General features: G+C 32.3%; 2 protein-coding genes across 4 annotated transcripts; one reads left to right on the top strand and one right to left on the bottom strand.

Annotated features, from left to right (window-relative positions):
- The first annotated feature begins 125 nt into the window (after positions 1-125).
- LOC122574228 (paired amphipathic helix protein Sin3a) lies at positions 126-16,971 on the top strand. 3 transcript variants are annotated; one of them, XM_043741561.1, is made up of 18 exons: positions 126-264; positions 2,790-3,073; positions 3,735-3,908; positions 4,109-4,261; positions 4,335-4,669; positions 4,808-4,997; positions 5,065-5,319; positions 5,407-5,805; positions 5,899-6,350; positions 6,431-6,905; positions 6,973-7,219; positions 7,297-7,671; positions 7,753-7,922; positions 8,016-8,210; positions 8,484-8,762; positions 14,048-14,199; positions 14,292-14,502; positions 14,589-16,971. In XM_043741561.1, the coding sequence occupies exons 2-18, from the start codon at positions 2,810-2,812 to the stop codon at positions 14,838-14,840; spliced, it is 4,578 nt and encodes a 1,525-aa protein (XP_043597496.1). In that variant the 5' UTR covers positions 126-264; positions 2,790-2,809; the 3' UTR covers positions 14,841-16,971. The 3 variants fall into 3 exon arrangements, with proteins under 3 accessions (XP_043597496.1, XP_043597498.1, XP_043597495.1); XM_043741563.1 differs by having other exon boundaries at positions 4,760-4,997; positions 8,484-8,693; XM_043741560.1 differs by having other exon boundaries at positions 4,760-4,997.
- A 131-nt stretch (positions 16,972-17,102) lies between these two features.
- LOC122574241 lies at positions 17,103-22,593 on the bottom strand. Its single transcript, XM_043741598.1, has 3 exons — positions 22,001-22,593; positions 20,609-20,787; positions 17,103-19,708 (listed from the first exon to the last, which is right to left on the bottom strand). The coding sequence occupies exons 1-3, from the start codon at positions 22,079-22,081 to the stop codon at positions 19,564-19,566; spliced, it is 405 nt and encodes a 134-aa protein (XP_043597533.1). The 5' UTR covers positions 22,082-22,593; the 3' UTR covers positions 17,103-19,563.
- Positions 22,594-24,790: the final 2,197 nt, after the last annotated feature.

The raw sequence follows: 24,790 nt of genomic DNA, 5'->3' as shown, positions 1-24,790 counted from the left end.
ACGCGTCCGTGCAGCTGGCTTTACCGGCTCTATTTCGTCTCCTCTGTGTCCCAGCGAAATTCCCCGACCGAGGCTCGATATCGCGGATCGAAATTCTGCCCAACGAAGAAACTCCACCGACGCTCGTCTCTCCTCGTGGAACTGCACAAACTTTCCTACCGATCAAAACTTCGTTTCAATCAACGACCACTTGCTTCACTGGATAACTTCTCTCGAAATTCATTTTGGTGCAAGGACGTTCAACTTCTTTTCAAATGGAAATTGGTATGTATTATCTTTTCCACGAGATTTTTACCGTATTCTAAGTCACTGACATTTCTATATCCATGCAAGGTCATCATAAACTACTATGTGGATGTAGACTGTGTTCTATAGAAGCACTAGGTTATAATTATTTTTATAACACACTTTTGTGTTTCAGTGCAACTTTCTTCCGATCAGGAAAATTTACATCTTATTTTGTAACCCGATGTCAGTAGGATTAGACCGATATTACAGTCTTTTACTTTATTATACCAGGGAAATTTACAGTAATATGTTTTATAATATGTTACAATAGTGAATGTGTGAATTAAAATTGTCTTGTTTCCTTGTTGGTTTCTACGCTCGTTCTCTTGCTTTTATTCTAGAAAGATGTAAAACGTAGAAAGAAAGAAATTTGTTAGAGTTTTGACAAATGAGAATAAAATAATGAGCGAAGAAACGCAGTTGTGCTTCTAGAACTGCAAATATCAAAGCGTATGCGAAGAGGACATAAATCCTTTATAGCTACATTTTGTTATTGATAAAAAACTAATTATAGATTCGAGTGATATATAATAGCACAACGAAATATTTCTGTGTAGCTGTGAATAATCTTGCAGAAATATTTTCTTAGCACATAAAAAGTACATTCATAAAATATTTTATCTATTCCCATTTTTATAATTTACTTTTAATCTTCAAATGTCTACATTGACCAAGAAGTATAAAGTACAAAGGATATACATGACAGCGTGCCAGGTCAAAATATATAACAGTAATAAATGATTACTAAACCAATAAATAAAACAATAAATTACAAAGGGTAGTAGTTATTAATAGTAAACATCAATACCCATTAGAAGAAAAATTTCTTTCACCCCAAATTTATCAGTGGCTCTAAGCCTAACAAATTTATTGCATTTTTGTGTGAGGTTATATTACCTAAATATATCTTGGAGTAGATTTCAGAAAGGATATACTCATAGTTAACGTATGATTTATTTCCTACTATTGTCATAAATATAATAATATAATGGAAATGCAAACCACATGTGTTTTAATTATTTTATATTATGCAATATATATATAACAGTTACGAGTATGAGTAATTCAATTATTTTTAACTGTAAATCGAGCAAGAAAATGTATAGTAATTTTGAATTTTCAAAAATCAGTTAGAAAATTGAGTGATATATTTTTAACGGCTTTCTTATATTATTGTAAAGAAATAATTTCGAGCATATTCATATTGAGATCGACGTATTAAAAATCAACATAAATACCAATGCAATTTTCCTAATTTACCATTACATATTTATTCCTTTTACTGAAATGATGATAAAATTTTCACCTTTTCCATTATACTATTATTTTAGGAGCGAAAAAGTTTGATGTTGTTCGAAGTTATGGGAAAGTGCTCGCGCTGTTTTAGATTCCTCGGAAGTTCTGTCACACGGTGATCGAGCGCGCGGTGCTTTCAAAATTCCGAACATCGTCGTGTAAATTGAAATCGATCTAGAAAGGAAACATCAAATTTATCGAATGTTTTTTCTACACGGCAATACTACGTATTTATGTACTTACGACGTTAGCCAACGGTAGTGCGGATGCATCGTCGATCACGTCATTTTATCACCTTAAACGAAACAATACCATCACCGAACACTTTCGAACTCTACTACACCTTTTCTGTCTTCTGCTCATGGCGCGCTAAACGCCACGATACCCGCGAAAGAGTTGCTGCGTCGTGTTTTATCGTAGCTTTGAGGATAAATACAATGGTTGTGTATCGCATAGGTTCGATGTTAACCCTTGAAGGCTATCATAAGCGAAATCTCACCCCATGCGAATTTTATTTTAATATTATCGTCCTGTCATTATTTTTGAGAATATAATTAAAAATATATAATGTTGTAAAAATTCACAGAAATGTATACTATACGAACATATATGAAATATCCAAAATCTTATCTATTAATAAGTAAAACAATTTTCTAAATTTCATTTTTTAATTACATTCATAAAAATATGAAGACCCATAGTTATTAGTTATAATTAATTAATAGACTGCGAGTTTTTATGCAGATTAATATTTTTGAGAATGTAATTTAGAAAATAGGATCTAGATAGAAAATTGTTTTATCTACCAAATATTATAGAAAACACTATACTTCTGATATTTGATAAATTTTCTCGTATTATGCATTCTTCAAATTTTCCATAAATACAAAAAATCCATAGTGTACCTATAATAATATCGCCGTAATGTTATTTATAACCACAAGGAACAACAACTTCTTATCCAATATGGAATAGTAATAAAATATTTAATTGCTTTCCTTAACTTTTCTATTGATATCTGTAATTAAGAGGAAATTAAATTTCACTCATGATACGTGTTTTAAATGACAAATCGTATAAAATTAATGCAGTATGAAATGCGTTGGTGTGATTTCCTTTGATGGTAGCTTTTTAGGGTTAAACAAGATATGATTAATATCGGGATGAAAAGAACATCTCCGAATAAGATCTTTCTCAATTCGTAGCATTTCCAATGTGATCTGCGATGAAACGTGTTCGCGGGCTGGACGAGGTAGCATCACCAGCAGCAGCAACATTAAAGCACTCGTCAGTGAGTGCAGGAAGTGGCGGAGGAGGTAGTTTGGAGTACCATTCAAGCAGTGGGATAGGCGTTGTTGTACCTGGCCAAGCAGTTCGATCAGTTGCTTCGAAAGAAATGCCGGGCAGCATACAATTTGGAACTGCCCAAGCTCAACAGCAATATACTGGAGCAATTGTAGTGCCGACCGCGGCCCCGTCCCCCATTAAGGTGCGTGTTATCTACATTGTAATAACACCAGTAACGAGCAGCAAAACAACTACATCGTTTTTTTTTCAATTTTCTATGCTTTTTACTATTTTTTAATTGCTTTATATAATTTCAGTCTTTTTTTTTATAGCTTCTTTGTTAAAATGAAATTGTATATTTTAATGTTTCTTCTTTCTTGTAACATTGTTATTCATAAGTCTTTCAGGTATTACTGGTACATAATAAAACAGAGTGATGCGGGAGCGAATGAAATTAATCGGCTTAAAAGCGGTCTATTGAATTGAACGTTCTCCTATTACGTTTTTAAAAATTTTTTAACTGTCACGTTAATAAATCTCTACCTATCTCTACTATGGAGTACCTTTATTTGTAAAATAAATATACAACATTATTGTTATTGTTCGATAACTTCGCTTTATTTTTATGTGTATATTTGATGAAAATACAATTAAGAAATGTTATTTAATTTTTTTGTTCAAATAAGATTTGTACAACTAATTATTTCACCTTGTATTAATAATAAGATTGGATAATCAGAGGATAATAACAGCACTATACTTCTATATGTACATTTTTTTCCAATTTGTATGTACAGGAATATAATCAAACATGTAAAGATTAGATTTATAGATTGTGCAACTATTATCAATTGTATGTGCAGGGAAGTGGATCTGCAGGACTCACTTCTACATGTAGCAGTAGCAGTGTAAATACTGGTGGAGGTTTACATGGTGGAATAGGTGGTGGGAGTAACCATAGTATGGGTTCCCAACAGCCTACACCAGGAACACAAAGTCAGGTTCATAGTCAACAGCAACCAACAATAAGGCATAAGGTTTATATCCGATAATGTATATAAGTTGAAATAAATCACAGATATCGAGATTTATTGAAAATAATAGCTGTATAATTATGTAAAAGCATGGGTCTAAGTCTTGTATTTTGAATGAAACATTGAAAATCAGTTCTTATTAAAATATGATATTTTTAATTAACAAGAGATTTTGTATAAAAATGTCTGTATACCTCTTATAGGTTCATTCTGGCAATGTAACACCATTAGCTTCTACCCCACCAGGCACAAGCCTAGGTGGCGGCAGTGGTTCCCAACAATTTCAGAGATTAAAAGTAGAAGATGCGTTATCTTATTTAGATCAAGTAAAGTACAAATTCAGTGATCAGCCTCAGGTAGATCTATCATTATTAACATTATCTGAGTTACAATGATCATATTTTATTTCATAATCATGTTTAATTTTAGGTGTATAATGATTTCTTGGATATTATGAAAGAATTTAAGTCTCAAAGCATAGATACACCAGGAGTAATAACAAGAGTGAGCCATTTATTTAAAGGGCATCCTGAACTTATTGTTGGTTTTAATACCTTTCTTCCACCTGGGTACAAAATAGAGGTGCAAGCAAATGAGCAAGGATACGCATTTCAAGTGTCAGTTAGTATGCCAAGTCCAACAGCAACACACACTTGCACTAGCTTGTCACAGCATCATTGCACTGTGAATGTTGGTTCACCTCCTGTTGCAAGTCCACCAACACAGCCAGCGAAAGCTCCTCCAGTATTGCAGATAATGCAAGGGTAGGATATTATCAATATTTTATATATTAATTTTTACTGTTTTTGCGGAATAAATCGATAATTTATATCGTACATGCTATTTGAAATTAGGACCGGAAACATACACCACTCTCTGGCAAATAATATTTCGAATAATAGTTTGACAGTACATGCACCTTCACCACCACCGGTACAGGCATACAATAATTCACATGTTAGTGCAGCTCAAGCACAGGCTGTGAGTCAAGCGTTAAGTCAAGCACAAGATGGTATACCCACCAGTGGACAAACTCAACAAAGCCAACCAGTTGAGTTTAATCATGCGATTAATTACGTTAACAAAATTAAGGTATGTATTCAATTACAGAATGCGATAAGAAATATAAGATATTCACTTAATTTGTTTATAATTTCAGAATCGATTCCAAGGTCAACCAGACAAGTATAAAAGATTTTTAGAAATTCTGCATACTTATCAGAAAGAGCAGCGAAATTTAAAAGAATCTGGACACATGGGTGGTACAAGTGGATCTGGTGCATCTGGTGGGGCAAAACATTTAACGGAAGCAGAAGTTTATAGCCAAGTTGCCAAGTTATTTGAAAATCAAGAAGATTTGCTGGCTGAGTTTGGACAATTTTTGCCGGATGCTACTAATCAACAGAGTTCGTTGGTAGGATGGGTATTATAAAATTAATATAAAATAAAATTTTACTTTAAAGCATCTTTTTTTATTAATGTTTTGGTGACAATATTTTAGAGTAACAAGACTGCTACAGTTAACGATCACACAACAATTGTCAAGAAACCATTGGGACCTAAAGCACCTTATAATAATTCGGGAAATATTTCGAGAGATCTTCGAGAATCGAGCGGTACTAGTACAATAGAACGCGAAAATCGCGATCATAGAGATCGTGACCGAGAGCGAGATAGATCTGGTATACGAGATATTAATAGCGTACAAAAATTTGGTCACAATACGGGACAATTGAAAAGAAGTCCGTCGTTTTCGCCTTCGGTAACAGCCGGAAATTCTCACCATATACAGCATGGTCCACCTTTAAAAAAGCCTAAAGTATCGTCTATGCGTGAATGTGTTACCATAGCCGAAGCTGGAAAATATGGCAGTCTCAATGATTATGCATTCTTCGATAAGGTTAGTACTTTCAATTTTTTATTTTCATACTATTAGGAAAGGAAAAATGAAATAAATGCATAATAAAAAAAATATGTATTATTATATTCTTAGGTTCGTAAAGCGTTGAGATCGCAAGAAGTATACGAAAATTTCCTTAGATGTTTGGTTTTGTTTAATCAAGAGATAGTTTCTAAATCTGAGTTGGTGCAGTTAGTAACGCCATTTCTTGGTCGTTTTCCTGAACTATTGCGGTGGTTTAAAGATTTCCTGGGCCACTTGCCCGAGTCTTCTAGTACCAACGCAACAAATGCAAGTGGCAATTTAAATGTTGAAGCGCTACCAAATAATGTTGTACGAAGTCATCAAGAGAGACCGCAAGGTGATCTGGCGATGGAAATTGACTACACGGCATGCAAGCGTCTAGGGGCATCATACTGTGCGTTACCAAAGTCTTACGTTCAACCAAAGTGTACAGGAAGAACGCAACTGTGTAAAGAAGTTCTCAACGATACATGGGTTTCATTCCCGACTTGGTCAGAAGACAGTACATTCGTAACATCCAGGTTCGTAATTTTTATATCTCCTTTATGTGATATTTATTGTTGAATAGTAGAATTATTTTTTATTGGTTTGGAATGTTTAGGAAAACTCAGTACGAGGAATTCATTTATCGTTGCGAGGATGAACGATTTGAGTTGGATGGCGTAATAGAAACTAATGCGTCAACGATCAGAGTTCTCGAGGGTGTCCATAAGAAAATGAGTAGAATGAGCCAAGAAGAACTTCAGAAATTCAAGCTCGACGATTGTCTCGGTGGTTGTTCGCCTACAATTCATCAGAGAGCCTTGAAGAGGATATACGGCGATAAGGCGGCTGACATTATAGATGGTCTTAAGAAAAATCCTGTAGTAGCAGTACCAGTAGTTCTTCGTCGATTAAAGAGTAAGGAAGAAGAGTGGCGGGAAGCGCAAAAAGGTTTCAATAAACTCTGGAGAGAACAAAACGAAAAATACTACTTGAAGTCTCTGGATCATCAAGGTATCAATTTCAAGCAGAACGATGTTAAGGCCCTAAGGTCCAAGAGCCTATTTAATGAAATTGAAACGTTATACGATGAGGTTTGTTACTGTTTTTCCTCTAGGTAAGTTTATGCTTCTCACTATTTAAGAATAATTTATTTTGCAGAGACACGAACAGGTAGACGATGGTAGCGGGGATGGTCAAAATAATAGCGGTCCACACCTTGTATTACCTTACAAAGATAAGTCTGTCCTAGATGATGCAGCTAATCTTCTTATCCATCATGTAAAGCGTCAAACGGCCATCCACAAGGAAGACAAGCAACGAATAAAGCTTTTGTTGAAGCATTTTATACCTGATCTTTTCTTCCATCCACGCCAGGAACTAAGTGATGACGAAAGGGATGAAGACGGTAATGCATTAAATTTGATAAATTATTACTATTTTGCAGTCGAAGCAATTTATTTTATACAAGTATCGCTGTTACAGATGAGAAGGAAGATCTCAATGTAGCAGCGTGTAGTAATTCTCAGACAGTAACGATGAATACCTCTCCGTTGGGTGGTGGTGGCCTCCAAGCAAATAGGAATAAGGCGCCGGTATCTCCGATTCCGTCTTCCACGTCTATTAAAACCGAACCTGATATCAAAATACCGATCCATGCGATGTCGGATGATCCTGAAGAAGCGTACACGCTCTTCATGGGCAGCAACAATTGGTACCTTTTTTTAAGGTTACATCATATATTATGTGAAAGATTAACAAAAATGTACGACCGGGCTGTGGCTCTTGCTGAAGAGGAATCACGGTACAAACAGCAGCGTAAAGAGAGCACAGCTGTCGCGTTACGGTTAAAACCCAAAAGTAAGTGTTAAAACGTAGTTTTGTTTGTACGAAAAAAATGTAATTCATTCTAATTTAATATTCTTAATATGTTTGATATAGATGAAATTGAAATTGAAGATTACTATCCTGCATTTTTGGATATGGTTAAGAATGTTCTAGACGGTAATATGGAAAGTACCGCATATGAGGATACCTTACGAGAAATGTTCGGTATTCACGCATATATCGCCTTTACATTAGATAAGGTTGTAACATACGCTGTGAGACAAGTAAGTATATGCATATCAGATTTAAAAAAATTTTAAATTACTATAATTTTATAATTATAGCAGGATTCTAAGACAAAAATATAAAATTTTTAGTTGCAGCATTTGGTCTCAGATCTTATATGCCAGCAGTGTATGGAATTATTCCAGCGAGAGCAACGACAACCGAAAGAAAGTAGTGGTGCAGGTGGTTTATGTGCTACAGCGTACATGAGACTCGGTGCAGAGATGTCGTATCAGCGTAAAGCTGAAAAGGCTATGGCGGATGAAAATTGTTTCAAAATATACATTGTAAGTTTCGATTTTTCAGAAGAATTATTTGGCGAATGACAAAGCTATTGCTACCATTTATTTTAGAAGCTTATAATTCATTGTTATATATGTTAAAACTACTAAAATATTCTATTGAACCTTTGATTCATGAACATTAACCATATGTTGATGTATCTCTTAATTACAGCTGGTAATATTCTACGAATACGAAAAAGTTATGAATAAAAAAGTATTACTTTTTCGTAAATTAAACGAAACGTGTTTTACATGTAAAACGTTTTATTGTTGCAGTATAAGAAAGACTGTAAAATGACAATGGAATTGTTGGATACGGAAGGTGATGAAGCGATGGACAACAGTTGTAGGGAAAGAGAAAGGGAAGGAGTTACGGTATCTGAAAAGTGGTCTACATATGTTGAGAGGTTTTCTGCTCCAGCTGGTCAGACTAGCCCGAAAGACACCCCTACCTTAACAGACAATGAGCCAACAACCAATCATCCTGTGAGTAACGACCAGGCAGCAAGGGGGGGGAGGGGCAGAAAGCGCAAGAACACTGACATTAGCAAGAAGGTATAGGATCCACATCCCTTTTCATAATCATTGCCAACGTTGAAGTTTACATTCATTCGTATTTGATGTCTGTGATTGGAAGTTGTACTGTTGTCATTCAGTGTACAACTAGTGTCCCAAAGAACGAAAGCTTACTAAAAAAAAACTTTCTTCTAATTATTTCGTGTGATCGTACTATAAAATTATACCAGAGGTATTCGTGTGTGAAACGTTTGATCTCGCAGTCGGACGCCTTTCCAAAAAAAAACTCGGTCTTCAAGAGAATCATTGTTGACTTCCTTAAAGAAAGATATCAAAAAAGAAGTAGAAAATATTTTAGGAATGAACATCGCAGCATATAATATCGGTTGTTTGCTAATACGAGGAAGCTACGTAGCCATATACGATCTGCTATCACCAATGCTTTATCACGCGAATGGGGTCAAAACACTGGTTCATGCTTGTCATTATATAGAAGTTGCAGAACTTTGTATACATATAAGCAGAATGAACTAATATTCTTTTAAATGCTAAAAAAAAAAAAGAAAAAGAATGGAAAGTCATATATTTATTTTCGTAACGTTTAAAGAGATAAGAGAGATATGATTTTCATCTGAGCGCGTCCATTGTGGTGCTGTAAATTAAGTAAAGAGAAAGATAAGAGAAAAATAGAAAAAGAGAGTATAGTGCACTACGAATCCCCATTCTTTATTCTATATATTCGCACTATTAGTGCATTGCAATACCATTACATGTTACGCGAAAAACCACAAATTACAAATTATATTTCTATATTTTAAATATCGATTTATAGTGAAACAACGATATCTCAATAGCAATTTTTCCAAATTTTCAAACGCAAAGATTTATCGAAGGCATTTAGAAGTATACTGCTCCACACGAGTCACTGCTTTGCTTCCTCGTTTTTTACGGCGTAAATAAGTTTTGTCTATCCACGCGAGTTTCTATGCAAGGGTTTATTCTTTCATCCGGTGATATCTTTTTTACTTTTCATTTAGGGTCAGAAGGAAGTTCGTGCGTTCGATAAAAGGGAGGGAAGTGCGCGATATTTACATTTACGTACAAAAAAGATTCCAAGTTTCGGTTGTTTTTAAATTTTATTTTATATTTTATCTAATAATGTGGTTATCTAATAACTTCTTTTTATTTGTGTTTGTTGTTTTTGTTTGTTATATAATAATAAAAATATTATAAATGATTGTATAAAGCTTCAAAAGCTTATAAAAGAAATAAGAGTACGTACTAAATTCATTAATTTGCTTTCATGTTGAAAACATGATTCTCCCGTGAATCTCTCACTTGAAAAGAATCGGTCAACGAAACAAACAAGGAAAATTTTCACATATACAATTAAATCGTATTATACTTTATCGTACTGTCTCCGTAATTGTCTACTTCACGTTACTTTAGAAAAGGAAAGATAAAATTAACTAGTTACAGCAGAAGTATAATTACGAGATGAAAGATATTAACGAGCATTTAACTCATTTTGCAAATGTACAAAAATGATAAAAAGAAACATCAAGGGGACACGGCATACACAAATGAAGTCATCCGAGCAGTGCCATAAATGAATGTAAAATATTAGCATAAAAGAAAAAAGGAACATAACATTTGATATCGGTCAATTCTTAAAGTTTAGTTCATTTTCATCTTACTATTATTATAAACTAGATAAGATCATAATTTCTAGAATTTATTATCGAGATAGAATTTAAAAAGAAATATGTAAATATTTGATATAAATTTGTACATATGTTTTGATACGCAACTTGGTCGACTGGTAGAGATACTATGCATCTACTAACTTGTTAAATTTCACCATTTCGCTATCATACATTCGAACATTAGTGAAGCCTTTGGGAAGGAAATATGGATATTGACTCGTGAACACATTACTTCCACGCCACATCACATTATGCTGGGTAATCGTGGCTTTTTCTGTCTTCTGATCGCTTCAACTTTCAATTTATTACTACGAAACTTCTAATTATCGCAGAGTAACTATCAAGTTCACAAAGTAGATAAAGATAAAAGAAAAGATACGCATGCTGAGAGAAGGTGCATTATATGATAAAATAACGTTTTGGACATTTTTGGAACATTGGATTTCCAAAGGTTGCGTGTATTATGATTCCTTATGGATATTAACGAAAAAGGCTTGAGAAATTTCCGTACTATTAAATTAGGGTGTGTTGACGAAGTATTAAAATTGTATATTTTTTAGGCATTAGGTTAGGGTATACCAGCCTATTTAGAAGATTCTCAATTACGCGAACGCCACACAATTCGACGTGTTATATTGCATTCTTCGAATTAGATTCGTTTGATTTAAAAGGTGTAGTGTGATATGTAAGATCATAGTATGCATTGATTCTAGCTTGAACATTAAAAAAAGAAACTGGAAGTAGCGTTATTATTGGCGTGGACCAAGTGTGTTCCTGGCTTAACTGTTGCGCCACTGTGAAATGCAGGTGTATAATAATTCTTTGCTATGTACATATTAATATATAAGTAGTGAAGCAAAGATTATATGGCATAGCATGTAAATAGAAAATCACTTGTATCTTTTCATTAATTCATAGCTCCAACTGAAAGGAACGTAACAGTATGAAGCGTTGATATCCCACGAACTAATTTCGAATATCTGCCAAAGGTTTCACAGTTTTAACTCTCTCGGTTTCTGTTGTTGCTTTTTGCCTTGAGAAGGTCCATTACTTTTATCCCTTTTTTTTGTTTGTTTGGTACTCTAGTGAACTTTCATTCTGTGTAATTACATTCTCCTCGTGGAAATGGTATAATTCTATCGAAGGTCTTTAATAATTTTTTACAGTGCAGACTATAAAAATTGTTAGTTATTAAAAGTTAGCTCGCATCAAGCATTAAGTTTTAATGTCGGAAGAGTAATTTTTATCGAATCGTTCTTTGTTCTTTCGTAGGTTTCGACGAGTTATTCGATTTCGTTATTAAAAAATGTGCTTTTAATGTTTTGTCGCGTTTAGGATTTCTTTTTTGAGATCAAACAACTATTAAGAAATATGTTGCTAATTTTATTATTATTATTGTTTGACGTCAAGATAAAAAAATCTACGTTTTGTATATTTTATGGAAAAACAGGTACTATTTCTTAGTTTTCTTTGTCATAGTATTCTGTACAGTTATACAAATACGTTTATGACGCAAAGTGGATTTTCAGATGCAGTGTTCGCAACGTTGTTTCCTCATTGAATGATATCTTCGTATTTTGTACAAAATGTAAAACATGCATTTCCTGACAAGGCTCTGCATCATGGAATTTTAAGCGCTATTATATATATAGAGAGAGAAAATCTACACGTATCATGTACGTGTATTTATATATTTTTCGTTTATTTAACAGTTCAATACGTTTTTATTAGATAACGTGGCACAAATTTAAACTAATTTAAACGATATATATACATATATATATACCTACACACACATATATATATATATGTATATGTATACATATATATATATGTAATTGTTGCCACAAAGGATCTGATTTAAACGTTACTATGACATTTGTAATATAGTTTCATTGAGACTATGAGATCGTATGTGCAGACAGATTTTATGTGATTGTTATAAGCTCATATCTCCGTTTTCACTTTATGCAGTGAATTTTAAACTCTATATATATATAAGACATATATATATATATATATTTTGTAACTGTAATCTGTATATGAAACGAATATACATATAATAATAGATAAACAATAATATTGTATAGAAGAGAGATATTGAAATACATGAACAATGCTTTTAAACATTATTGTCTAACATCATTTTGTACCACTAAATTTATTACTTTGATTCTCCGATGATATTAATTTTTTGTAACGACAAAGAAAGATAAAAGAATTCTTTGCCTGTGCTTTTACGAATGAAACGAAACAAAAAACAATGCAAAATGAATATTCCATAGTACTATATTTAAATACATAGTAATCATACAGAGAGATATTTAATTCCAGATGTTAAAATTTTTATGTTTGTCCTTATATGATTTTTATTTCACATATTTTTTCTCATTTAGCTTCGATTTGTTGTTCTGTTTTATTATTTCAATATTATATCATGTGTGCTGAACATTAAATGGTGATAAATATACACACACATACACACATATATATGTATATATACAATATATACGTATATATATGTATACACATATGTATATTAAGAGTAATATATCTCTTTTCTAACACATTTGTATTTTAAAATGGTAAAGCCACCATATAAGTTAGAATTTCACTCGAATCATATCAATACCACGCCTTTTTTGTTATGCTTTCGATTGAAAAAGTTCACTCGTCGCCTGTGAATGTACATGGATTGAAAATTGACCTGAAAATGTTACTTTAAGCTCATTTTCTTTCATTTCATCTCGTGTTCGTTTGATTGATTTCATTTTGCTTACACAAAATTATTGGACAAATTTGCTTTATTATTTTCAAGTATTATTGGTACTAAGACTCAATATAGTTGCTGTTACATATTGTTATTATATAATGATAAATTTATGAATGAATATTTCTAAACTACAATTAATGATTTCATTACAAAGTACTATTAACACGTAAGAATTGTTACTTATTCCTAGTCATTTATACAGTATCAATAACATGCTAAAAAATAGTAAAACAACAGATTACAAGATATTTTGAATGTGGTTTATTTTCGCTTATTGCTCTTTTTCGTGCATAAACCCCCGAAAACCGTTAAATCTTTTTGGTACGTTCTTTAAAGAACATCCTTTTATGTATCCATGTTTTCTCAAGTTAATTGTTAATAAATTTTATTTGTAGAGTATAGTTATTTATTGATGCGTATGCGATTCAGTACGTGTCAGTGTATAATGACAATCACATAATGACATATAACTTACTTACAAAAAATGAAGATAGCATAAAAAAATTTTAATTCCTTTTGAACGAGTACCCTTAAGAAAATTTCGTTTTTCTTTTGTATGTAGAAAATTGATTATTGTTAGTTTATTATTTTTACTTAAAATATTTTATTACTTTTAGAAAGAGAGTAAGCTCTATACAAGAGGAATGTTTGTAATTTAGTACAATGTGTGAAATATTGTAATAAATTATTTTGTAATTGTGCTGTAATAAGAGCTCTTAACTTAAGTATGTTAAACTTAGTACTAATTACTCATAATAATACAATGAATGATATCATTAAAATTGTATGTATACATGTATTAAGCTGTACCTGTTAAAAAAGTTAACATGAAACGATTGTTGTAGATGGATGGAAATGGTTGGAGTTCTTTAGGCAGAATCTTGGCAGGACGTAAGCCTGTATTTCTTTACCGTAATATTAGACAGTGGAGGAAAAAAGCTGCAAGAATGATGTCAGCATCAGTTCCCAACACCAATCAACCAGATAAAGCAGCAGGGTAAGTATCATTTAAATCTCTTTATAATTAAAATCATAACTCTGTTGATAAGATATAATATTTGAATGCCTTTCCTTTCTATCTTTTTTTAGATCAACTGACAAAGAAAAATCACTGGATTCTGTGGATGTGCTTCTAAAGCGACCTCCTGGTTTAAGATTAGCAGATTCTGGAGATACATCTGACATTATCAATTCCGATGAAACCCAGTGTAGATTTAATCCCAATAGTTACCAAATGCTTTATATTGCTAGTAAGGAAGCATTCCTGTATAAACAAAATTCTTTCAGTCGTGCCAGGGAGGTATGTTCCACGATTAAAAATTCGTCTTATCTTTTTAAAAATTGACGATACTCATGATATTTATTAATTATTTGCTTTTTCAACAGTGTCATCCAGCTGTTACAAAACACTTGAATTCAAAGTTCCATCAATGGCTGGCGGCTTGGGTATCCAAGAATGTCGCAGATGTTCAACACCGATTATGTCAGGATTGGTTGATGGGACGTTATGAAAACTTAATTCCTCATAAAACACGAGTGATCACGGACAATGATCAAACGAGAACGCCTTATCGACAATACAATCGTTATCGAGTGGAACGCTTGCAACCCGATCCTCTGACAGAACCAAGTGTATAATCACACGTCTCTTATCATTTCTTTACTATTCTCTGACAGCATATTGATAATACTGAGATCGTTTCGATAGTCTCACATTCATATTTTCTGTTACAAAAAGAAATTAATACTTAAGAGAGGGTTACATCGAAGGCAAAATCGAGACTGATTCTTGAACTATATCGCGCGTATGTACAACGAGAGAACGTCTTATTTTGCCAACGAAGTTTATCGTGAACGAAGAAGGTGTAGAAGTGGTCGTTAAGGAAAGAAAGTATTGAAGATTACAAATGAATCTAAATGAGTCTATACATTGCGTATTAAACTTATTGCATACAATTTTTAACTAAATTTGATTCTTCAACTGTACAGGTATGGAAAATTTGATGCAAATTGAAATATCGCTGAATTGTTGAAGTTGTTGTTTGTCTAAGGGTTTAGCGTTGAGCGTTTCTTCAACGTAAAGTACTAAATTAACTATAGAATCAAATGTTAAGGAAGAGGGTCAGTTATAATGAGCGATATTTCTAATTGTATTAAAGTTAAGCTTGTGATCAGGTAATATAAGATATTTAAACGTATTGTTTCATTTCTGAAAATCGAGTACTTTTCGATAAAACTAGATATAGATTTTCCAGGTAAGGTTTTACATGAGAGAGTAAAATAATGGTAAAACTTTTGATACTTTATGTAATATCTTAAATATTTAGGAAGACTATGATAATATAATTGTTGTTTATAAGCATATTGCAGATTCAGCCAATTTTATTTTATTAAGTATTTTATTTTTATAGACTTACACAATTGTCATTGAAACATTGAATATCGTTAGTGATTAAAAGAAGCTATTAAAATTTCGATTCGTAGTATGTTATATTATTTAATTCACGACTGTCTATTTATAACTGGAACGTAACGAAAAATTGGGTTACAAGAAAGCTGTATACTTTTTTTTGAATAATAACTTTATATACATGTATGTAAAATATCTTTCATTCGAAGTTTTTAATAACTTACTTCTCTTATTTTTCTTACGAATGTCGCAATCGAAGTTTCCGTTCTCTTGAATTCGCTATACATAACACTGTACGTATAAATACATGCTTGTACAGATGTATGTGCATGTATGTATGGATATGCGATAACTGAGTGCATATATATGTACATACATGCATATGTATGTATATATATGTATATATACATATGAAACGAGAAAATACTAGGCCTTATTTTTTACCTGATCTTTAGGCTATTCGATAGAAAATGTACAATATTAAAGTGTGACGGTGTTCCTGTACAGTGCAAAGCTGTTGACAACATTAGAATACGGCGTTTATTGAAAGACGTTGAGAGGTATTGACTCACCACGCACGAGATACATATATGGCTATAGATATTATTTTATATTATTCTTAAGTGTGTATTTTTCTTACCAATTCTTTTACTTGTATATTGATATATAAGACACACACGTATTGAACTTGTTAAAAATCTATAAATCATCTTTTATATTGTCGATATCAATCACAGTGTTAAATTTTCACCAGAAAAGAAGAAAGGATAATACGAAATTGAATGAAGAAAATCGTGCGCGGTGAAAGAAAAGATGCACATAATACCTTTGCAAGATTCAGACTGTTTATAATAATTGAAAAAGGCGAATTGGTTTCGTTCCAATCATTCAAACAAAAAATGACGTTTAAAATATAATGACAGATAATAATGTATGCATAAATTTTGGATTGAATACATTTTTATCGTAATTATACAGATTTAGTTGAAATCTTAGCATCTCTGTTTTTGTGGATAATTTTGGAAAAATACCATTTTACATACATTTACACAACCAAGTATATAAACACAGACGCACTGTGCTGTTCGGCGGTTATGCGTATATTGCAGTATATAGTAAACTGTGTATCTTATGAAAGGTGAACAAAGAAAAGAGAGACCCGGTCTTCCGATGCTCGACTACTCGTGACTATTGATGATGAATGATGATAGTGTATTTTATCGAGAAATTGCTAATTTTAAAAGTGTATGTCCATGTATCAAAAGTGAATGTACAGGCAATTTTATTACTCGAGATAATAATTTAATGTTGATATATTTTGCACAAATCATTATTAATATTAATAAATCATTAATATTATGGCTGTTTTATTTGACTGGCTATGCTATTTTCAGGTCATAATCCAGAATTAACTTGCCCTTATTTCTTAACAACTAAGAATTGAGGTAAGTGATAATTAATGTGGGAAGAAGGATGGATATAAAATAATATTTCCAGCAACATTACGTATTTTTATTAAAAATGATAACATTGGTAATCGTCGTACAACTATAGATAATTTACTCTTCCTGTGTATTAAATATTAAGTGAAATACTGCATACGAATACATTGTCTGTATTATTTTCTATACGTTCTCTTGAAACAGTAAGGGGTATTCGAAATTATTAATTCGTTCAAATAACTTTTAAGTATTTTCTGTATCAAGAAAACCAACATTTTCTAGATGCATTGGGCGTTACATGTAAAGGATCAAATTATCTAATTTTTCAACAAACTTACAATACGATTGATATTGCAAACGTGTAGACAAATTGTTCTATATAATTACTTTTCTATTTTATCCTTTCATGTATATCTATTTCGACACCATTGAAAACGAGAAACAAGATGATCTATCATCATCTCGGTTTTATTTTATCTCGATAATAATATTCGAGATTGTTGCAAAGCAATCACAAGACGGTGTAATATATCTGTGAAATGTAAAGAGTCGATCGGATGGAAAATAATTGAAGTAAGAATCTCTTTGGTTTTTAAGTAAAAATTCGAATATGACCTTTATAATAATCGAACGATATAATTATAGTCGATGCAAGAAACATAACGAGATCGTAACCTAAACTGCTGCATTTCTTTCATCAACTATATGTTACTATTGCACGTTATAAATAGTCGATAATGATATACAAATTTTTAAGTTTTTAAGTACAAAATAATTTTACACCACCTTGAGTACTTCTAAGGTGTTCGTTGACTTAAAAGTAATTACATTATTTATTATTAATGGCCGATGAGGTGCAGTAAAAAATAAATTCATTCTTATTCGTAACTGGTATTTTGAAATTCGAATAGAAATCAGCACATCGAATCGCCGAGATTTGTATTCGATTAAAAAAATCGATTCTCGACAACTTCATGGTTACCGATGAAAATATTAAAGTTTCGTATTCGTTTTATTCTTTTATGGATCAAATTATGATAAATGAAAGATATGTTTTCATAATAACCATGAGTACTGGATTGACGTAAATAAATAGAATTTTACAAAAAGTAGACAAAGACGAGGCTTCCGAATATTTCAAAATTTCAAATAGAAGTTTACTTACTTCTGGTAAGCATCGTAGCTTAAGAATAAAATTACGAATACGAAGTTTGGATCTTATTAAAGTTTGATACAAACTTGAATCTTCTTAGACCCGATCTTATCCATTTTTCAAAAAATTATGTAGCTTTTTTACAAATCAGATATTTTTGTATAGACGATTAAAATTCATCGTTAATAACTTATTTCCATAAGATCAATCAGGTCTGAAAAGATTTCATTACATACTTCCTACTATTTTATGCCAAGAAAGTATAATGAAACTTATTATTAAAAATCATAAAATATTGATGTATGTTAGTTATCGCTTGATTACCTTATGATGAATTTTCTATATGAGTAATTTGAAGAAAAACTGCGATTAACTTACGGCTTTGTGTTCCGTGCGTCTTGTCTATTTCGAACGATAGCAGTTCAATTTCCCCCTTTGTTATTTGTTTTACATCAAAATTACACAACACTTCTATATTCATCATTTTTGTTTAAAGACTTGTAACGAAATTCAAATTTACAGTGTAGTAGAAGCTAAATGAGTCTGAAAATGGCGCTACTGCGCGAGATCTTGCTCATAGCGACACGGAATATGCGCGCGCAGTTTACGATTCCGAAGCGACGTTGGTGCGTCGTTCGAAGATTCGTTCCGTGTAATTAAGGTAAAATTACTAATTTTTAACAACGTTTCTTGCGAGAATTATCAAAATCTCGTAGATAATCATCATAGAGAAACTTGTGCATAAAAATATCTTATAAACGTGTTAGTCTATAATTAAAATGTTATTTTATACTGAAAGTTTATTCTAACATTCACGCGCCGGTAAACCGATATTCCGTTTACTACATCTAACCAATCTTATCCGATTTTCATTTTATTTATCTATAAATACTACAAATTCGTTAAAAATCTTCAAATTAGATCGATACGGTTATGTCGATTTATGTTTTGAGATTGAAGAATTGTTGAAAAACTTCTTATCCTAGCTTTTCAGTAATTTCGATTATCAAAATAGTATCGCGGCCATATTTAATTTCAAATATCGAACCGGTATTTGATTTTCTTCCCGCTGTATCTTATACACAAGCGGCGTCTCGTTAGACAGCAAGATGCCCATTTTTGACGTATACAATTATTTGACGCGAATATATTGTGGCAGCGTGACGTTTTCTTTTGTAGATTTACGTATCCATATGTAGTCCGTATGTAGTATTTAATTTGAGTGTTGAATATTCCTTGGAGGAGAGAACGGAGGATCGCTTCGTTCGATGGTGACACAGTGAAGAGGACGGTGACAACACCATAACAACGGTTGTTCGAAAAGGCGTTTGTTATTCAGGTATGTCTGCATCTTTCTTAACTAAGATAATCCATATCTTCGGACGTTTCGCCTTCAATATCGTCCGATGTCGTATTTTGACGACAGTGATATACGTACGCACTCATGGACAAATTTTCGCCTGTACGCACGCACCTGTACGTGTCGTCAGGACACTTACATCTAACAAAGGAACAAAAAATATTTTTATATTGAGATACTCAAATAATATAATTCATTTAATTTTGAAGTTTTTGTAAGTATAAAACTTTTCCTATGAAATATTTTTAATATTCTGTTTCGTATATTTATTCAATTTTAATTGAATTAAAATAAATTTAATGAAATTAAATAAAATTAAAGTAAATTTGTAACCGTAAAGTTTTGTTTATAAAATATTTTTAGTAACATTTTTATAATTATTAAATCTTTGTTGGATCGTTATTAATTTCATTTCGATAATTATTAAATAGCGTAAATGAGCAGTTTATGAGAGTAGCAATACTGAATTTTGTAACGTTTCATGAATGGTAAGAGTGCCCAATTACATACTTATAATTTGCATCTGAATTAATTGGAATAATAACTTTATGTGAAACGTCGATTACTCGTACAATAATAAAACTGCGAACGAGATTAAGCATTCATTGTGCACTGTTGATAGATGATAAGAATGTTTGTTACTACTTTTTATCTTGCAGGGTTATTACATATTAGCATAGTTCATTCATAAAGACCCATTTTGAATACATTTCGCTAATTCATGAGAAATAATATACATCGAATATTAATCGTTCGATTTTCTGTAATTAAGTTGCTGCTTGTTTTGCGCTTTATAAATATTTCACGAATATGTTAATATATTAAATAAACAGTTATATGAATAATTAAATGAATGAATATATTAATGAAAATTATACAATACAATAATACGATTCTTATGTAATCGTACGTAATGAATGTAATCGAACAAATCATCGAAGGGGAAAAAATTGCGATGTACAATTTTCGTAAAAATGTTTACTTGATAGTTACGATATCAGTAATTATCTTGAGCATCATGCGTGTATAATTTTAACTTACGTATTCGGCATGAAAATTGTGCCTCGCCGAGTGACAGGATTGTATGTATTCCATCCGCAGGGTGTACCGTAACAATTCCGTTTCGGACGGTCGTCATTTCCGCTCTCGGTTGCTCTCTGTGTTCTTAGGTTATCGGGGTGCATTTCATGGACAATCCTGCGCAACTGTTCAGCGAATTCCTGCAAAATAATAACACATCAAATGTTACAAACTCCAGGTTTTCTTGCACAAAATTTACGACAAAATGAAAAATTATTAATTCTATAAATTCAAATTTTAGAAAATTGTACGGTATTTAAAAACTCATGTATACTGTATACTACATGTAAGGAAAATACACGCGGAAAATTTTTGAATCTTTCATAGAATAATTTTAATATAGATTGATTTAAAATTACGGTTTACTTTTACACTTTCTTGTATATAATTTATATTAATAAATGTATTGGAAATAATTGTACTAATAATAACTGTACATATAATACATTATATAATAGAATAATAATAACAATAATAATTATGAATATATTATATAAAAGCAACATAATACAAATACTGTAATCTGTGGTAGATCAGAGTTTGTAGATCAACTTGGAGTAGTTCACGATTATTTATAAGAAATACGTAAGAAATACGAAATTGTTTTGCGATTATCTTTTACGCGTTACGCATGAAATTATCGGCGCAGTAGGGGTCAATGCTATCGATTTCATTTCGAAAAGAAAAACGTTGGAGTTGAGTCTTATACGCATTGTTTTATCATGCATTTAACGAAATATAATTACAATCTTACGATAATGTTCATACTTATGGTTTACCTGTCCAAAAATGAAAAATTATCGGTGATGCCATTAAATTTGCTATTCAACAGTTTTCGATAACGTTATGTATGATCCTTTTTCGTTTTCGAATCAATATTCAACTTGAAAAATTTTGAAAATATTTCTTTCGATATTGAAAGATGATACTTCTTTATTTCAAGAATTATTTCATTGCAAATCTTTTTAATTGAAATTGATCAGGATTAAATTACAACGCCATTGTTTTCGTTTTAGCTAGTTATTAAGTCGCGTTCTTTTTTTCATAAGCTTTCTTTAAAGATCATAACCACATTAAAAGGAAATAGTTTCGAATATATTCCTATTTAGCTTTTCTGATAATTATTCATTCAAATCTAGTGCGCATGAATTCACTTCGAATCTTGATAGCAGGTGTTCCAGTATCAGAAATTAGTAAAATTTCTCCAATGCAGTAGAAAATTCCATGTGGAGACCGATAAGCAGAATGATCAATGATCAGAGTTCTCAGCATTTTCTATTTACTTCTTTGATCATTGATTTTCATTCCAACAGACCAGCTAATTAAAATATCATATACGTATATATATCTTACCTCCGATCTGACTGCAGCACTATTGGAATAGTCGACGGTATACAGGACCGCCAGCAGAGTCGCTAAGAGTACTAGTTTCATCCTGTCGTGTAGACGAATTCTTCAAAATGTTGCAAAAGAGAAGATGCGAAGGCTGTCGCCTGTCTGTTGAAACGATGATGAACAAAAACGAGACGATTCCTCCTTGAAGAAAGCTTTTTCTCTATTGATTTATTCTCTTCGTTCTTCTAGGTGCAAATTTACAGAAGCTCTAATTATTTTCAATTCGAAAATAATTTCGACAAGTTGCAACGATGTTGGAAATTTGGAAAACAATGTTCGATGAATCTCTCGAGGCGGGATGGTCCCGCGCACTGACCCTGACCAGAACCTAGGCAGCAAAGGATCTCGGCTCTGGTAGCTCAAGGAACGCTTCGTGGTCCTCGTCGAAGCGATTTTTATTCGGTTTACCTAAGCGTTGTCCGCCTAGTGGATTCAAACAAATGTACGCGTGCTATCTCGCAGTTCGTTGTTGAATGATATTTTCCACGGTATTAACAATCCGTATACTACGATACTTCCGACTTTATACATAGACTGACGCCTCGTATAGAATGAAGAGACTTGCGAGATGCCGCGGGTTTATATAGGCTGAGCTAGTAGCTGGCGGAGCGCGGGTGGGGACATCTGCGTTTCTTCTGTTTCGTTGGTCGATTCGAAGATCGTTCATGGGGTTAATTTCGAACTACCAGTTGATAAAATTCGAGGAAAAAAATACGCGATGTTTGTCTTTGGTGTTTGGACATGTTTCCGTAGGATTGATTATCGTTGAAGGTTATTCGTTCATTGGTACAGTTTGCAAGTCTGTGAGTTTACGGTTTTCAGAGGATGAAATTAGCAGCATGATGTATCTCGTGGTCTTGAAGAATTTTTGTAATTTGTATTTTCTAACGTTTGAACGAATGCCTTAGTCTTCGTTTTTTTGAGATGATAAATAATAGTTTGTTAATATATAGGTGTAATTAGGAACGCGATGTTTCTGTCATTTCAGGGAATTTTTGTTATTTATATTCTGGAGCGTTTGTGAAATTGAAAGTGTATTTTATTCCTCGTTCTTTGGAGATCAAAAATGGCGATGTTTGGAGAAACATGAACTAGGAGCGCAATGTTTCTTTTTCTTTTTTTTTATTTTTAGAGAATATTTTTATTTATATCTTCGACTGTTTGGTAAATTGTATGACACGCTTTCTTCCACACTTTGGAAATTATCCTGTGATCGAATCGTGAAGTTTCATCATTGATAGTTCGAAGCTTTATAGATCTGCAATTAGGAGAATATTTTTCCTAGTTTTTTTCTGAATATATGGATCATGTATTTTCATGAAAATCATGTACTTTCGTCATTATCAAGTAAATAGCTCTTGTATGTCGAAACCTTGTTGTGACTATGTTGCGTTACATATTGATCGCTGTATTATTACGCATGTGGAATTATCGACTTATATTTACCGAACGTTACAATGGTTTAATCAGTGATTGAATACTGCAAAAATATTTGCTTCTTCTTAGATTTCCAATATCGTTCGACTTGTATTATTTTCCTACCTATACCTAAACCTATACTCATCGATTCTAGAAAATTATATCATAAGACAAATTTTAATGTTTAATTATTTTCAGTCTGTCTCATATAGCTTAAACAATTTTTACATTTTAATTTAGAATCAGTTTTGTATTTGACCTTTATAATATCATAATTATTCTAAAGAAAAATTTATATTTCTTGGATTTTTCATTTAGACGTTGATCGAAAAAATTAAAAAAATTAGAAATTTGAAGAATAGCTAGCTTAAACTTCGTTGAATTAAATGAAAGTTATACATCGGTATTATTCCAACGTGTTTTCCAACGTATATTTCCGTCAATCACTCCCTGCAAAGCATTAGTCAAACACTGATTGCAAGCCAGAAAAATGATGACGTCGGTAGAGCATTTGTGTGCTCGTAAAGGAAAGATCAAGCATACCGAGTTACCGGATCGAATTTAGAGAAATGAAATAGTCGTAACAATTCTATTAAAATCGTTATTCGTGACTGTTTCAGATCAAGTAACCTCGATCCTTTTTCAAAGTTCAATGTCATTGACCTAGGAAAATCTCTCTATCAGAAACAATATACATGTAGCGAGTTGATAGAATATATTTTCCCTCACATACAGATATTTTCATTCTAAAAAATTTTACGCGATAATTTTCTTTCTTTCGCGTTATTGCGAAGAGATACAGAAATTCTTGTCAAAGTTTCGTGACTAATCGTACTCTACTTTTACGCCAGGCTTTGGAAGCGTATAAAAATAAAAATTCTCACATTACTTCTACTTGGATTAAAATTAATTCCAAAATATAAATATCGTGTGCGATAACGTTGTACAAAATAAATCGAAACTATTCAAACTCGTATACGCTAGTAATTTATTGAGATTTATTTTTTATTTATATACCATAATATTCTCTTTTTCTTAATTAAACTTCTCCGATACAAGCATAATCATCTTTAATAGTTAATTCACCGGTTAAAAATTACGGCAGTAAAACCGCTTTGAACCTGTTTCGTTTAATTTTACGGTGACTCGATCGATCCAGGTCGATCTCCGCTTTCGATCTACGGAACATATTGATCGAACCACGTCGATCGATGATAGCGCTCGTTGTTTATTCGGCATCGAGTGTGTTGAGGCTTCGCCCACGGGCATTTTAGTTCGACGACAGATAAACGCACGTGAGTCAGAAGTACAGAGGCTTGACGGGGGCTT

The sequence above is a fragment of the Bombus pyrosoma genome, linkage group LG13, assembly GCF_014825855.1.
Source record: "Bombus pyrosoma isolate SC7728 linkage group LG13, ASM1482585v1, whole genome shotgun sequence".
NCBI classification, from domain to species: Eukaryota; Metazoa; Arthropoda; class Insecta; order Hymenoptera; family Apidae; genus Bombus; species Bombus pyrosoma.
Note: the sequence above shows the minus strand (reverse complement) of the source record. Positions and strands in the feature narration are given on the sequence as shown.

What these genes read in the sequence shown, in the direction of transcription:
- LOC122574228 (XM_043741560.1), top strand. Translation starts at nt 2,810, where the DNA reads ATGAAACGTGTTCGCGGGCTGGACGAGGTAGCATCACCAGCAGCAGCA. An exon ending in CTAATCAACAGAGTTCGTTG is followed by an intron (nt 5,320 to 5,406) that starts GTAGGATGGGTA and finishes ACAATATTTTAG; the next exon opens with AGTAACAAGACTGCTACAGT. An exon ending in TAACATACGCTGTGAGACAA is followed by an intron (nt 7,923 to 8,015) that starts GTAAGTATATGC and finishes TAAAATTTTTAG; the next exon opens with TTGCAGCATTTGGTCTCAGA.
- LOC122574241 (XM_043741598.1), bottom strand. Translation starts at nt 22,081, where the DNA reads ATGAAACTAGTACTCTTAGCGACTCTGCTGGCGGTCCTGTATACCGTC. An exon ending in GTGCTGCAGTCAGATCGGAG is followed by an intron (nt 20,788 to 22,000) that starts GTAAGATATATA and finishes ATTATTTTGCAG; the next exon opens with GAATTCGCTGAACAGTTGCG. An exon ending in ACAATTTTCATGCCGAATAC is followed by an intron (nt 19,709 to 20,608) that starts GTAAGTTAAAAT and finishes TTCCTTTGTTAG; the next exon opens with ATGTAAGTGTCCTGACGACA.